At 41.0% G+C, this 15,695-nt stretch overlaps 1 protein-coding gene across 1 annotated transcript in view; it reads right to left on the bottom strand.

Moving 5' to 3' along the window:
• SLAMF1 (signaling lymphocytic activation molecule family member 1) overlaps positions 1–15,695 on the bottom strand; it is a 31,726-nt gene that overhangs the window by 2,623 nt on the left and 13,408 nt on the right. The window contains exons 4-5 of the mRNA XM_014562035.2: positions 8,965–9,063; positions 4,677–4,750 (exon numbers count right to left, since the gene is read on the bottom strand). Coding sequence (XP_014417521.2) covers positions 4,677–4,750; positions 8,965–9,063 — 173 coding nt within the window. The remainder of the gene's footprint in view (positions 1–4,676; positions 4,751–8,964; positions 9,064–15,695) is intronic.

Raw genomic sequence — 15,695 nt, 5'->3', positions numbered from 1 at the left:
GCTATATACCCCTCCTCTTCCCAGATGTTTGAAAAGTCTTCCTCACAGTGAACTGGAATAGGTGTGGCTCTTACTGCAAACAGTGAACAAGAATGGGATTTTCATAGCATTTAAGTCTCACTCATATCACCCACAACACATGGAAGTCCTGCCATTCTTCACTCTAACATGGTTTCTCATTACTTCTCTTTCCTGCCCTAATATTGAGCTTAAAAATAACTCCTCATGTCCAAGCGTGTTAAGGTTTACAAAGTTCTTCACATATATCTTCTCGTTTGTCTCACAACCACTCTATATATTAAATACTATTGTTACACACACTTTACAGGTGAAGGAGCCCAGAATGATTTAGTACTTTCCTAACGTGCACATGCAAAAAAGTATCAAAGCCAGGATTCCCACCATGGTCTTTTAACTTAAAGTGCATGTTCTTTCCAAAAAAATTATTCTTCTTTGGTTACTCCAATTTATAATGACCTCTTCTTTACCTAAATCCCTCAGGTATTTAAAGTCTAATTCATACATTACAACACTTAACTGTACACTGTATTTAAAACACTCTGATATATTTCCACATTGCTTCTCCAAACAGACCATCAATTCCTTGAGAAATAGCCTATATATTTTTTTGCATTCCCTACAAAACAGTGCTGGGACACATAAGAAAACCTCAGTTGATGTTTGTTGACATTACTTAGAATGCATTAAAACCCACGATACCAGGGTCGTCTGTATGGGGGTAAATTGAGACCACAATCCTCTAAGATGGAGATGGCATAACTAATGCCAGGAAAGTCATCCTTTTAACATACTCTGCGGGCACTGGGTAGGATAATGCTACTCTCCACTTTTCTTTGAAATACAGTGAGACTTAAAGCCTGAAGCACATGGATTTTAATGGGAAAGAACTTGGAATTTTGTCACCTGATGGGAGAGGTAAAGGACTGGAAAAGTTTACTGAAGGGAAGAAGATTCAAGATAGGACATGATCTTTCTCTTAATAATATCTGATGGACTGCCATGTAGAAGAGGCATTAGATTTGTTCTGTAGAGTCCTTCAGCTTTAAATCAAGGTTAGAATTTTAGAGAAATATTTTGGTTCAATAAAATGAAGGTCTTTCTAATAGTAAGAGGTGCTCAAATGTGAGGTGAATTGCTTTGGGAGGCAGTGAATTCCCCATGACTGGAAGTGCTTGGGGTGGAACAGGGGTTCTCACACTTTAATGTGCTTATCAATTATATGGGGGTCTTGTTAGAAGGCTGGTTCTATTTCAGAAGATCTGGGCAGGGGAAGCCTGAGATTTTGCATTTCTAATTAGGTCCAAGATAATGCCGATGCTGCTTGTTCACAGACCATATTTTAGTAAAAAAGGAGCTAGCCAGCACTTTGGAAGTAATGTTGTAGAAGAAAATTCAAGCATTAATTGAGTGAAATTAAAGAAGATCTAAATAAAGGAATGGATATATCATTTTGTGAATGGAAAGACTCAGTACTATAAATATATATGATCTCCTCAAAATTGATCAATGCAGTTCTATTTAAAATTCCAGCAGAATTTTAAGGGGGATACTGACAAACTGAATCTAAAGTATATATGAGAATGCAAAGGACTAAAAATGGCCAAGAACTCAAAGAAGAACAAGAACAAGTGAGAAGACTCATTTTACCAGATATCAAACTTTTAATAAATCTGTAATCACAGATTTAACAGTATGATACTGGTCCAAGTATGTACAAATAGACCAGTGGAGAAGAATAGAGAACTTCAAAATAGACTCACACATATATGGCCCGCTGATTTATGATAAAGGCTGCCCTGCAGGCCAAGAACAATGTTTTAAATATAAATATTCAATAGGTTATCCATTCAGAAAAAAAAAAAAAAACTTGACTCATCTCACATGGTACTCCAAAAATCATTTTCAAGCACATAACAGATATAAGTGTAAAAGATAAATCAGTTTTAGAAGAAGACAAAAGAGTATCCTATTACCTGGGAGTAGAGGAAGATTTCTCAAACAGAACATAAAAAGTGCTGTCTACAAAGGAAAAGATTACCAAATTGTTCTGCACTAAAACTGAGAACTTTTCTTTATCAAAATATATCTCTGAGAAATTGCAAAGGCAAACCACAGGATGGGTGAAGGTATGTGCTAACATATAACTGCCAAAAAGCTAAAAATATTTAAAGATCTTATACTAATCAATCCACCCGCCCCAAAATGGCCTGAAATTCAAAGGAAAACGGGCAGGAGATTTAAGAGGCACCTTAAGAAAGAAGCTATTAATATGGTCAATAAGCATATGAAAGTTGTTCAACATCTTTAATAATTAGAAGAATACAAAATAAAACTATGAAAAGATACATTCAACAGAATGACTAAAATTTAAAATACCAATAATACCAAGTTTTGATTAGAATGTCTAGCAACTGAAACTCTTGTATGTAGTTGCAGAAAAGTAAATTGGTGCATCCACTTTGAAAAACAGTTTGGCCTTATCTAATCAATTTGAAGATATGCATACTCTATGATTCAGCAATTCTACTTCTAAGAATATACCCAACAAAAATATGTGCACATATCTACTAAGAAGCATACATATGAATGTTCATAGCTCCAATTTTCATAATAGTCTCAAACTGAAAAAAAAAACTCCCAAATGTCCAACACATGGTCAACTGGATAAACTCTACTATATGTGTACAATGATATTCTATAAAGCAATGAAAACGAATGCATTATATCTAAGCTCAAGGACATGCATGAGGGAGAGTATAGCTCAAGCAGTAAAGCTCATGCTTAGCATGCTTGAAGTCCTGGGTTCAATCCCCAGTACCTCCTCTAAAAGTAAATAAGCCTAATTACTGCCCCCACCAGCCCAAAATAATAACTAATTAAAAAAAGACATGCATGAATTTCATAAATGTAATATTGAGCAAAAGAAATCAGACACAAAAGGAAAAATACTGTAGGATTCCACTTTCATAAAGTAAAACAAGCAAACAAAAAACCCCCAAAAACCCTAAACTATATTTTCAGAAGTCATAATAGTGGAATCTTTAGGGAGGAGAGAGAAAATAGTGATTGGGAGGGGCACAAAGAGGTCTTCTGGGGGTATGAGCAATGTTCTGTTCCTTGATCTGAGTGGTAGTTTCATGGTACTAGAAGACTCAATACTGAAAGATACAGTTTCTCCTCAACTATATCTGTGGATTCAATGCAATCCTAATAGGATTTTTTCTTCCTTTTCATGATACTTGAGAAGCTGATTCTAAAATCCATATGAAAGTACAGAGGGACAAGAATAGCCAAAAACTCTTGAAGAAAAATGAGGTAGGAAGACTTGCTTTACCAGATACCAAGATGGGGTAACTCAGTGAGCTGACATTTATATATTGTGCACTTTTTGGTATGTTATGCCATAATTTACAATAAAAATAGGGATGCTAGCAGCATGGGATAGAATAGACAGGAAAGGCACCATGGTTGAACCTGATTACCAAAATGTGTAAGTACAAACGTGGAGGTTGCTCTTGGGACTCTCATCTATTTAAATGGAGTTTGGTTCTCAGCTCTCAGCTGTGGTCATGGCCTGTGTAACAAACCCTCCAGTCCACTAGGGGGACAGCAGAAAGAAGAGCTTTGTCCAAGAGTTTATCTCTGGTTATCAGAAATGCATTTACCATCATCTGATACAATTTTCCAAGGTATTAATCAAAGCTGTCTCTACCTTCACATGCTTTACTCAAGAATTTGTCTTTCCCTACACTCTGAATGGCCAGATTCTGGCCTATTCATCACCTAGAATTGCCTTCATGTCTGAAACATATCTGACCATAATCCTTTTAGCTTCCCTCTTACTTCTAACATATCTGCTCCTCAACTTCATCATGACTCTAGTTTGTTTTTTTTTTTTTTAGTCCATCTCTTCTGTCTTAGTTCAACCATCACTCCATCACAGTTTTGCTTTCTTTCATCCCCAGCGTACATATCATCTTCCATCTCTCCAACCACTCTCTAGGCAGACTCCTCAAGATCCTTCCCTGTCTCTTTGGTACTTTGCAAACTCCTAAACTTGGATCAGACCAACATGTCACACGATAGCCTTCCTCAGCTTTTCCTTCTCTCTTCAAGCTTGCACCCTCTTCTGGCCTTTTTTGCTGCCTCCTCTTTGGAGACGGCCCGCACTCTTTCTATGGAGTGTGTACCTACTTTTGCTTTAACCTGAGCACCCAGTTCCCACACTTCTTTCCTTGCTTTTCTCTTGCCTTACACTCTATGCAGTATGTATCTCTCTAAATAAATCTACCTTTACTCAAAAAAAAAAAAAAAGTTTGCACCCTCTTCCCTAGAGAAGGAGAGAGTTTGATAACAGAATCACAGACTTCTAGAATGGCAGGCTGGAAGGAGTCATATGTCACATGTTTCTAGCTTCCTCATTTTTTTCCTATGAAGAAACAGATGACCAGAAAATTACCCAGTATTTCCCATTATTTTGAGTAATAAATAGTCCCATTTGATCCTGAAGTTTAATGCCCTTTTAGAGAGCTCTTGTTATTGACTTCTGCCTCCCTAATTTTCTCTGCCCACATAGACCCATAAAGATCAGACATATACAGATCCCATGGGAAACATGACAGGTTTACCCCAGACGAAGAAAGTATAGGACTTACACCTGATTTCTGGACTTGGGCATAGATAGTAAGGCTTTTTGCTTCCACTGCTGGCTGGCAGCTGTCTGTTTTACCTGGGGAAAAGAAATCATAGTGATTATCTCTCTCTGGTCCCCAGCATGAACTCTCTACTCAGACCCATGTGATCTTCCCCCTCCCCGCCCGCCACCGCCAGGGGGACCATAGGAACAAAGCACTGAGCCCCAAGCCCCCTGAATATTTTCGTATGACATTAGGTTAGATACTTGATCTCTCTAGGCTTATTTCCCTACCTGTAAAACGGGATAGAAATACTTGCCTCACAGGGTTATTATGATGATTCCATGAGATATTATTTGTAAAGTGTTTAGAACAGTGCCTGGCACGTGGTAAATTCCCTAAATGTGTTAGGTGTAATTGATGTGCCATTCAATGGTTTTGATCTCCATTGTTTGATGTGCATATCTGGCCTCCTGATAGGATTCTAAGTTCTTTAGGGGCAGTGCAAGTTATTTATATCTCTTTTGAACTCTTCAGCTCGTAGTATGTTGTTTCACTCATAGCTTTCTCACCTCCCAGTTTTGGGGGGCTTTGGGGTGTATGTAGGGGGAAAGGGGTCTAAGAGGCATGATCTGCCTAGGACTGTTCGGAAAATAAAGCTACAGTGACATTCTGATGCCTACGATCTGGAAGTTTTGCTCGGGGTCCTGGGTCTCAGGAAATTAATATGTTGTAAAACATTTAAATTTTTAATCAGTTTCTGAATTTTTTCATTTTAAATTATAAAAATAATTTTTTTTTTACAAAATTTAAAATAATATACATTGAAAAGTATGTCCTCCCTCCCCCATTAATCAGTACAATTTCATTCTCAGAAATAATTGCTTTGAACAGTTTGATGTATATACCCTTCCAGACCAGCTCTGGACAATAGAACATTCTTTGATGTTGGAAATGTTCCATATCTGCAGTGTAATATGGTAGCTGCAAGCCACAAGTGGCTATTGAGCACCGAACTATGGCTGAAGCAACTGAGAAACTGAATTTTAAATTATACTTAATTCTAATTAATTTAAATGTAAACAGCCGCATGTGGCTGGTGACTACCATATAAGACAGTGCAGTTCCGAACATTTGCTATACTTACACAGATTTTTTATGCAAATTGGGTCATTTGCATATGCTATCTCTGTAACTTGACCTTTTCACTTACAATGTGTTGAGGACATTTTCCATGCTAGTGCTATCTCATTCTTTCTAACGTTTCAAGGTATTCTTTGCATGCATCACGTAGAAGTGAGAAGGATGGAGGGAAAGGAACAGATGGAAGCATGGAGGTCTATTTTGGGACTATTGCAAAGTCCAGGCAGAGGCAATGGAGGCTTGACCCAGGAGCAATCACACAAAGTCTTTAGGATAGACTTATTTTAACACCAATGAATTTATCCTCTTAAAAATCTAGGAGCATGTCTCTGAGGGAATAGCATTTAGGAGAGGCATATTTTTGCTTGGAAGGGGAAAGTGTATGTATGCAGAGAAGGTGGTTTTATGCTGCATGAGTGATCCTTGGGGAAGAATTGATGGGCAGCGGCTGGGAAGCATGAAGAATTCAAAGAAGCTGATGTATGATTTTCCTGTGCCTGCCTAGTGGTTCCAACTTCATTTTTTTTGGTCAGGGTTGATGCTGGCTGAGGAATGTGTGTGTGTGTGTGTGTGTGTGTGTGTGTGTGTGTGTGTGTATAGAATGGAGGATGGGGTTGCAGGTTAGTTCTGAGAATTACAACCTTTCAGTTCAAATCCGTGAGTGAGTGTGAAGTTAGCCATGCCCGCCCAGCACTGTCCTAGGTGTTGTAGGGGAACAAGCAGCACAGAGAACAGACCTCAGTCCTTAAAGAACTTCTGTCTTTCAGGTCAGCTCAAGCTGGAAATTACAATTGTGGGGACAGCTCTACATGGTCAGACAGATGAAAAAAGTAAGGCTGAATTTTGCGTCTCAAAGACTGAATCAAGATAATTCACTTCTATTTTTACCCCCGGGGCAAGAACAGGTTTCCAGGAGCCAGCTCAACTTGACTCAAAGTCAGCAAGGCCTTAGGATCTAATGAAAAAGGTCTTAGCCTTAGAACTGGGGCAGCTACATTCTAGCCCTCATTAGCTGTGTGGCATTAGACAACACAGGCCATCTCAAGGGTCTCTTCCTTTAACATAACTGTACAATGAAGATGTAGACTGTCTAATGTCCTTTTCAGCTCTCACCTCAGGCATAAAGTTGTCTAGTACTCTAAGTTTGAGTCCTGTAAATCTGCTCAAGGTGCTGTCCCTGGATCCTTCCAGTGCTGCCCTCTGCTGGCAATAGGACTTAAATACTGATGTCCATATTAAGAGATGTCTTTCTGCGCATGTATGTGTGTACATATGTATATATGTATGTATCCACCTATTTATCTGTCATCCATCATATACCCATATAAGCCACCATGTCCAGTGCTTCCTGTGTATTGACCCATGAATCCTCACAAGAAAACCATGAAGTACATAATATTATCCCCACTTTGCAGAGGAGAGGTTAAATCGTTTGGCTACACAGCTTGTCAGTGGCCAAGTCTGCATTTGAAAGTAAATTTGTCTGATGCTAAAGTCTATGTTCTTAATCAGTGTATCTCTAGACATGAAATTGCCAGAGGGTCCTCCTGAAAGCCTCTGAGTCAGGCAACAGATGACACCATTAGAAGCTGTTAATAGAATCTCTTGAGCAAAGGCTTATGAAGGGTACAGCAATGAAGCATAGGGTTGTTTCCACAGATCTGGGGCAGGGTTTTTCTGTGTTCCTGGCTTACAGGGAATACACAGTGATTAAGAAGAAGGATGGGTATGTGTGCTGGGAAAAGTGGTGGGGAATTACAGTGGAGGGGAGACTACTCTCTTCAGAGCACAAACATGTGTTGAGCAGAATGTAGCTGAGGAAAGAGTGTGGGTCAGGATCCCAGGACCTTCACTAGCTAGGTTAATGGGGGTATGGTCCTCTCAGCCTTCTCATCGCTGTATTTCACTGCTTCCTTACTGTCCAAGCCAAATGTGGTTGCCCTGCCCCATCCCGGTAGGGTCTCAACAGGATTTCTGTCTGAATTGCCAACCCACCATCTCCTCCCCAGCTGCCTCTTAGATGAAGGAAATGAGACAAGGTAGGCGGCTTGCTATGATCTAGATTTTCTTATACAAGCAAAACCAACATCAGAGCGCTGAGGTAAGGGCTTTTTCAAGAAGATTACATGTGGAGAACACTGATCTACTTGAGAATGAAATCAATGTGAGAATCAAGTTCTAGCCTCCCCATGGGAACCCCAGCCCAGGGATCTTCCCTGACTTGGGGCAGGAACTTCTGACTCTAGCATGGGTAGGTGGTGGATGGTGTGGCCAATGGGGAGCACGCTGCCCTGAGATATTGAATCATAGGACAACTTGGAGGAGAGGACAGGAGATACTAAATCTAGGCATTTACATGGCAAGGGAGTAATTGAGCCTTAATGATTTTAGTCTACCCTGGGTGATTTCTATAACTGTTTAGTTTAGCTTTAGGTAACCTCATGGATTGCACACTTTCCCCAGGGTGAATCAGAATTTGTGCTAAAATCTTAGGAAATCATGTTCCCTTTGCTGTCTTCTGATGACCTGTGGGCCTTCCCAGAGGAACACAGCCTTGTAGTTGGAAGACATAGTTACAGCTCTGATACCCTCACCAGCCAGCTGGGTGACCTTGCAGGAGTCACTTAACCTCTCTGTGCCTCTGTTACCCCATTGCTAAGTCACATAGGAACAACTATACCCTACCTCTCTCAGAGGGATATCGTAAGGATAAAAATAAGTTATAGAAAGGTTCCAACCCTTGGGTTAAAACACCTTATTATAATGTCTTTTTTTTTAGTTGATAATTATAACTTTTCTTGAACAAGATCCAAGAGTCCTCTGAATTCTGCTCTAGTGAATATTTTAGGCCTCTTGTCCAGACCTCTTCAGCATCCTTCACATGCCTCTGCTGCAGTGCTAGCATATTGAATCTATCTGTGTAATTTCTCCCATGTTGGATACCTGTGGTTCATCTTGCTTTTTATCCCCATAGCCTACTATAGGGGACCAAGCAAAACATGAAGAATTAGACTGGATTGAGCAAGGTCACAGGATATGTTTATTGAGTGTTTTTGCAAAGGCGCTTCCTGCAAAAAGCCAAAGTGGTGAGAGCAAGCAGTTGTAGGGAGAGGTCCCCTGTTTACCGCAGAGTCTGATAAATATCTCTTTATTGTCAGACACCTACCTCTTCTTCTCAGTAGGAGTATTACCATTTCGAGAATCATGATGACACCAACAATGCCCCCTAAGAACAGTCCAGCATACAGTCCCCATTGTCTTGATTCTGAAAAAAAAAAAAAAAAAAAAAAAAAAAAGTCAAAGGGCAACCTCAACAGTGCTGTGAGTTTAGAAACATCCTACGCAGAAGTGAGGAGACACAGCCCCACATTTTCTATCCACATTCTTTCTCAAGGGAGACGTTCATTCTCATGGTTTTAGACATCAGCTGTAGACTACTGAAGACTGCCAGATCTGTTTTCTTATCCTACTTTTTCTCACTATGTTTGACTCTCATACTCCCAATTTCTCTCAAGATTCTTCTATTCAAATGCTTTATTTTCACTTCACTTTAGACATTTTCCTACAAGACTAAAATTAAACTTAACTTTGTTTTTCCTAAGTCCAAACTCTCTGCCCAGTGTCTCTGTTTTTAAGTCTCTAGTTTGTCCTGTATCCATTTGGGCAGAAAGAACATGGTGGCTTCATGTTCCCCATACTCCCACACCATTCTCATGAGACCCTGGGAGGAGGAAGAATCTACTTTTGCCTTTTGTTAAAATAAACATAGCAGTGCTATTTTCGTCCTTCCATGCAAATAACTGTGTTGAAAGCACTAGACCTAAGCTGACAGAAAAGTATATAGTTTTCCTCTGAATCATTCCCGTGTTCAGTATTAGCACTAGCATAACAATCACCCAAGCTAAAGCTCAGAGAGCCCATTTTTTATTGCTTTTTTTCCTTTACCCCCTTCACTGAATCCTTCTGAACCAGAAGCAGCACTTTGGAAAACAGTGATGAGATCTATTGCCCCAGTAAGTGAGACATTTAACTCAACAAGATAGTAAAAGACAACTACAGAGCACTCACAATGGTCCAGGCAATTTTTACTGCATCCTGTTTATTAATGTACTTAATCCTCACAGCAATCCTATGAGGTGAGTGCTCTTAATACTCTGATTTTGTGGATAAGGAAGCAGATGCAGAGATCCTCAAGAACTTGAGTTTGGTCTAGGAGTCGAAACAATGCTGAAGACAGACTTCCTGGAAAGTCAAGGAGACTTCTGGGCTTGGGGTAAGTTACATCAGGGTAATGAACAGTGGGGGCCAACCTGAAGCACTAGGGTTCTAAGTAAAGTAATAGCATTCACATTTTAAATAGTATAATGCCAGGAGTTAACATTAATGTGTAAGGGTAACTTATAAGGATGGTTGTGGAATCAGCCTGTTTGTTGTTGAACCTGTGATGGGTTTGTTGGGAAGAAGTTGGAAGGAAGGAATAGGTGGGTTACAAAGGAGTAGAGGGCTTGCAGACACAATTCAGATGTTTACAGAGTCGACCAAAGATACAGACTGAAGTCTCAACAAATTGATAAAAGGCATCCCACCATGATCTGAGTGGGCCCTCAGCCTGATAGATAACCAGAAGTCGCCTCTTGGGTTTGGAAAGGCTTGCTTTTTCTTTCTAGGTCTTTCACACATCAAGTCATCCCAAGGAACCTCACTGAACTGGCTTTGTGAACATCCTGATTATAGATTCTCTTCCTCAAAACAAACATGTTTTAACCTTGTCAGATACCAACTTCAGCAGACAGTCATACCACCTGATCAAAAAGCGAGGGGGCAAGCAGAGGGTTGTAATAAGATTCATGAATTGATATTAAGCTTGAAATGTGAGCATGAAATCACAAGACTGAAGACTGGAGTTGCCCTCTGAGCAGCACTACTCTGAATGACCACTCTCGATGGCTTATGGTCACTGAGAACCGTCTGCACAGGTGTGTGTGTGTGTGTGTGTGTGTGTGTGTGTGTGTGTGTGTGTCTGAGAGACAGTGAGAGAAAGACTGATTATCTGATTATTCAGGGCTTATGATGCCAACACCAGAAACCCATGGAGAAACCTTTCAAATCCTAAAATAAAGAAGCAGAGCCAGCAGCCTAAGTGCCACATGTTCATCAACCCAGCTAATGAACTGACCCAGCAAATTGTTATAGTAGCACTTAGTGTTTCCTCTTTTTTTCTTCCTTCATATATTTTGAGATCTTCTAAAACAACAGTTAATTTAAGAACAAACACTGCAACCATTTAAGTCATTTTTAAAGGTAATAGTTCTTTCAAATTTCATTTGAGATAAAAGTAAAATCAACAAGGTGGTGCACCTAAAACTAGAAAATAGCTAAATAGCTATACAAACAACAAACAAACAAAGCTAGAAATAGCAGATGACATAAATGCATCAGTAACACTGGCCAAAGGAGACTTTGTCCTGTTGCTGACAGCTCAGCTGCTCACCCACTCGCATAAACTAAAAATGACAGGGGCATTTTACCGAGGCCCAGAGGGCATAATGACACCAGCTCTCTCTTTTCAGGGTCTCAGGAGGATGAAAGCTACCTGCTCTCCTTGTCCTATGACATAAATAACCAGCTTCTGCCAGCCCGGCCAGATCTGAGAGGCAACACGGCCGTGGTCCTGAAATGTATTTCATAAGCCCTGATTTTTCTTTTAGTCTTTGGATACAGAGAATAGGAATCTTATCGGAGGATTTAAGTTACAGGCCTTTTTTAACCTTAAAGAAACTATAGCATTTTTCTCACCCAACTTGCTAATTTTACGTTGAGGCAACTGAGACTCTGATAAGTGTACATAAAGTTACAGAGGAAGGTGATGGCCAAGTGGACTGAGATAAGATCTTCAGACTTTACAGTTTGTGTTTCATCCTATAGAGGCGGGGTCCCCACAAGGAAAGCAGTGGAAGGCAGAGACGCCTGGGAGACCTTGTGAATCAAAAACTCTCCAAGTGCCAACTCCTCCCTCCACTGTCCTTCATCCAACACCGGCCCATATGCTCTGTCCTCTGCTCTCCCCTCTGCTGCACCTTCAGTCTGTCTGCCGGGCCCTAACTCCCAAGCCAATCTTGCTTCCTCTGTGTAGGTTTTCCTGACCTTCCCAGCTCCCATTCTTCCCTCTCCCTTGGACTCTGAAGCACTTGGTTTATGTCTTGCATCTTAGAATTATCTTTGCTCTGGAGACTATTTTTCATTGAGGGCATTTGGAGCCAGACAGATGGATTCAAATTCTGGGCCTACCACGTGATAGCTCTGTGACCTCAGATAGGCCGCTTATACCCACTGGGGCTCCAGTTTCCTCATCTGCAAACTGAGCATAAAAACATTTAGTTCACAGAGTTGTTCTGATGAACCAATGAGGTAATGCAGGGAAAGCACTCAGAGCAATGCCTGGAATCCTGCATGTGGTAAATAAATTTCAACTTAATTCCCCAACTAGCTGCTAGGTTCTTGGAGGCCAGAGACCACCTCTTTACTTTTTTGCAGCTCTCTTAGAACTTGGAACATAATAGGTCTCCAGTAAATTCTTGCTGATTGATTGGAAGGACAAGGCGATAGGTTTGATCTCAAGTCCAAAGCAGTCCCTTCACTGATGATCAGGGATGCTTCAGCCCCATCCTGTCATTTGTTTATGACTTACTTTCCCTATCTCTCTAGCAGATCTAAGTATTTCTACACTTGGTACTCATTTTTTTGGTGCTATTATCCAATTATGAAATATATATATATGGAAACTAAATGTCAGGGTCTCTATGCCCTCCGGAATTGGGGGTAAATATGGAAAAAATAATACTTTTACAGCTTGTTGGGGTTAGGCTGCCCATGATTTCTGTCATTTCTGGGCATAACTTGCTTGTGGTCCTTGAAGTCTTCGCTCCTGCATCTCTACTTGTTCTAGTCTGGGCTGTCCTGGCATGCAAAGTTCACTGCCCTCATCAGTTTCCACACACATTTCAAAACAAACAAAACCCTACACGAAGAATTTTGTGAGTTTGAATCCACTTCTGTAGATTTGAAAGGTCACCAGGGAGCAGATTCCAACGTGAAAGCTGGGAGCAGCTTTCCACCATCTGACAGACTCAGATCCTCTCTTCACCTTCCTGTATCTGCAAGAGCAACATCTCTCCCATTATTACACGGAACCATCTAACTTACAGCTGGATTCTTTAGGGGCGGGGGCAGGGAGTCTCACCTTCTGCCCTCTAGCATTTGTTAAAGCCCCATCCTAAACAAACTCTGTTCCCTTCTAAAGAGGAATTCTAGTAGTGGTTTCATTTTATAATGATATTTTTCCACCTAGTAAGGTCTAGGAGTCTTATTTAGATTGTAAGCTCCTTAAAGGTAGATCCTGTGCCTTCGGCTTCATATGCATCCCCCTGTCCACCTGGTGCGATGTAGGGCAGGGGGCACTCAATATGCAAGTGATGGAGTAAGTTAAATCAGAGGCCATAGAAAGAAGCTGGGAGAAGAATGTCATGTACCCTTTTGTTAATTATCAGAATACTTAATATAAAGGTCTCAGAAGGAATGCAGGGTCACCTTCTGTTTTGGCCCAAGGCAAGAGTAGAAGAGAATGAGCAATGACCTACTTGGCATGTGCTTTGTAATAACAAAATCAAACCAGGAAGGAGGTGTGCATCTGTGCTCTCAGCACCATCTGTGTTCCCATTTTAAAACCACCATTTCCTGTGGCAGAAACTCCAGCTCTCCCTCTTTTTGCTCAGTCATATAGTGAGGACCCTCAGGATGGTGATGCTCAGAAATCAGGCCAACATTGTTCTGGGGTCCACAGGTCCCATTCTTCGTCCACAAAGAAACCCTATCTTAACATTCTTAAACCGGGGGTTTAGGAGGTTCTCCCCACTGGAGCCTCTTAGAAGTAGCTGAGCAGGCTGGTTGAGAACTCCAGCGCCATTTATAAAGAGTGTTTTACATGATCTTCCACCTTTTGGTAGTCTGCTCAGTTGGCTGTGGTTTAAATATGATAACTTGGCCTGTAGCCACGCCTCCAAGAATAATGCTGAAGGGCCTGTTTTGTCTCTGAAAGTCTGCTGCCACAGAAACACAAAAGCTTCTCTTTCTCCTCAAGTCCTTGAACCTTTATTCTTTAAGGGAGATAAAGAAGAAAATAAAAAGAATCTGAGAAACAAATGTAGTTCACCCCAGGAGATACTGAGATGCTAATATAACGGTCTAAGGGTGCCAGATCTCTTTCCTGCCTTTCATGTGGTTCTGTCAGCAAAGCTGCCTGCATGGAGCACATCTACTTGAAGAAATCAATCCATCTTCAAGAGATTTCTTCTTGTTGGTGGGCGGTTTCCACTCTGAATTGGGTGTGGGGGAAGGGTGCTCCTAAACCATATACTAATTTAAGATCTGGGACCATCCAAGTAAAAATTATTACAGGGTTCATAGCTTCCAGAAACATCCCTTACACTTGCCTACCCCATCCAGCATTGTGCTGCAGAGGTTCCTAGGTGGACCCCCAGTGTCATTTTCATTATTCCATGGCGATGTAAGTCTTGTCCAGTCACACAGCTGCCAAGCTAAGGACTACATTTCTCGGCTTCCTGTGGCCATGTGACAAGGCTCTGGTCCATGACAGGTGCCCAGGTTCCATCCTTCCATCATTGTTGTCTTGTCTGCTGGATTGGGAACACCATGCAGAAGGACCTGCCCCTGTGCGTGGAACAGCTAGGTGACTCTGTAACACTGGGAGCTCCCTTTTGATGAAATGACCTTGTAAGAAAGGGGGAGCCCCCGGAACTTGCTGACGGGTGTCAGTTTTTCCTTCCACTGAGTTAACCCAGACTTGCTGAGCCAACCTTTTGCTAATGTACTGAAAGGGGTCCTCTTTTCAAGATGAGCTTCCAGGGGCATTCCTCTGTAGTTGAGTTATTTAAATTCAGTATTACTCATTCTGCATAGACATAACAATTTCATAACACGGTCATGGAGGATGGCAGCAAGTCATGCTGTCACATACTGTCCAGTGTTGACCCACATCACCATATTCTGCATGACCCAGAGAAAATGCTTTGTAGCACCCTTGGATTTGGACTTTACAGTAAAGATATTTAACTGACAATAGACATGAAAGTGTTACTTACTGCAAAACACTGAGATAGCAATTGGAATAAAGATGAATATATGATGGAAGAGCCTGGACGATTGTTTAAAAAAAAGGATTTTGAGGGACAAATATGTTTTTGTGCAGTTTAGTTTCAGGGAGTCCTGACAAGAGACAATGTTGACATCATGTTGCATTTGGTCTCATCACATCATTGCCACTCGAGTTTTCATTGATGAAAGTGAAAAATGTCTTAAAATCACTGTCCTCATTATAGATGGCAAAGTGACTTCTAATAAACCCTCACACCCCACCACTTCATCCCAAGGCTGGGGTTTCCCTTGAATGGAATCTTTGTTAAAGGAACAGCCACTGTTTTGGCTCATCTCTTGAAGAGTTACTGTAACAATGACCCCTCCCTCAAAAACTAGTTTCTCTTTCTTCTGCCTCTTCCCTGCCCCAGTCTATTCTCTACACCACTGATTTTCCTCTCTGAAATGCAAAGCTGATCACTCCTCTAGCTAGAACCCTTTATTAGTTCTTTTCACCTACAGGATAATACAGAATAAGACCAGCTATATCTGCCTTTCCCTCTGCCTAGAACATCTGTCTTTTATCTGCTTGGTTAATTCCTATTTATTCCTCAAACCTAGTTTGCCACATTCTCTGTAATGCTCTTTCTGATTCCCTGAGACAGTGTCAACCATTCCCTCCTTTTGGGTACCTTGCACATACTTCTGCTTTGCACCTATTACACTATGTGACTTAGGATAATTAGT

Source organism: Camelus ferus, chromosome 21 (genome assembly GCF_009834535.1).
Source record: "Camelus ferus isolate YT-003-E chromosome 21, BCGSAC_Cfer_1.0, whole genome shotgun sequence".
NCBI classification, from domain to species: domain Eukaryota; kingdom Metazoa; phylum Chordata; class Mammalia; order Artiodactyla; family Camelidae; genus Camelus; species Camelus ferus.
This window is presented reverse-complemented; position numbering and strand designations above follow the sequence as displayed.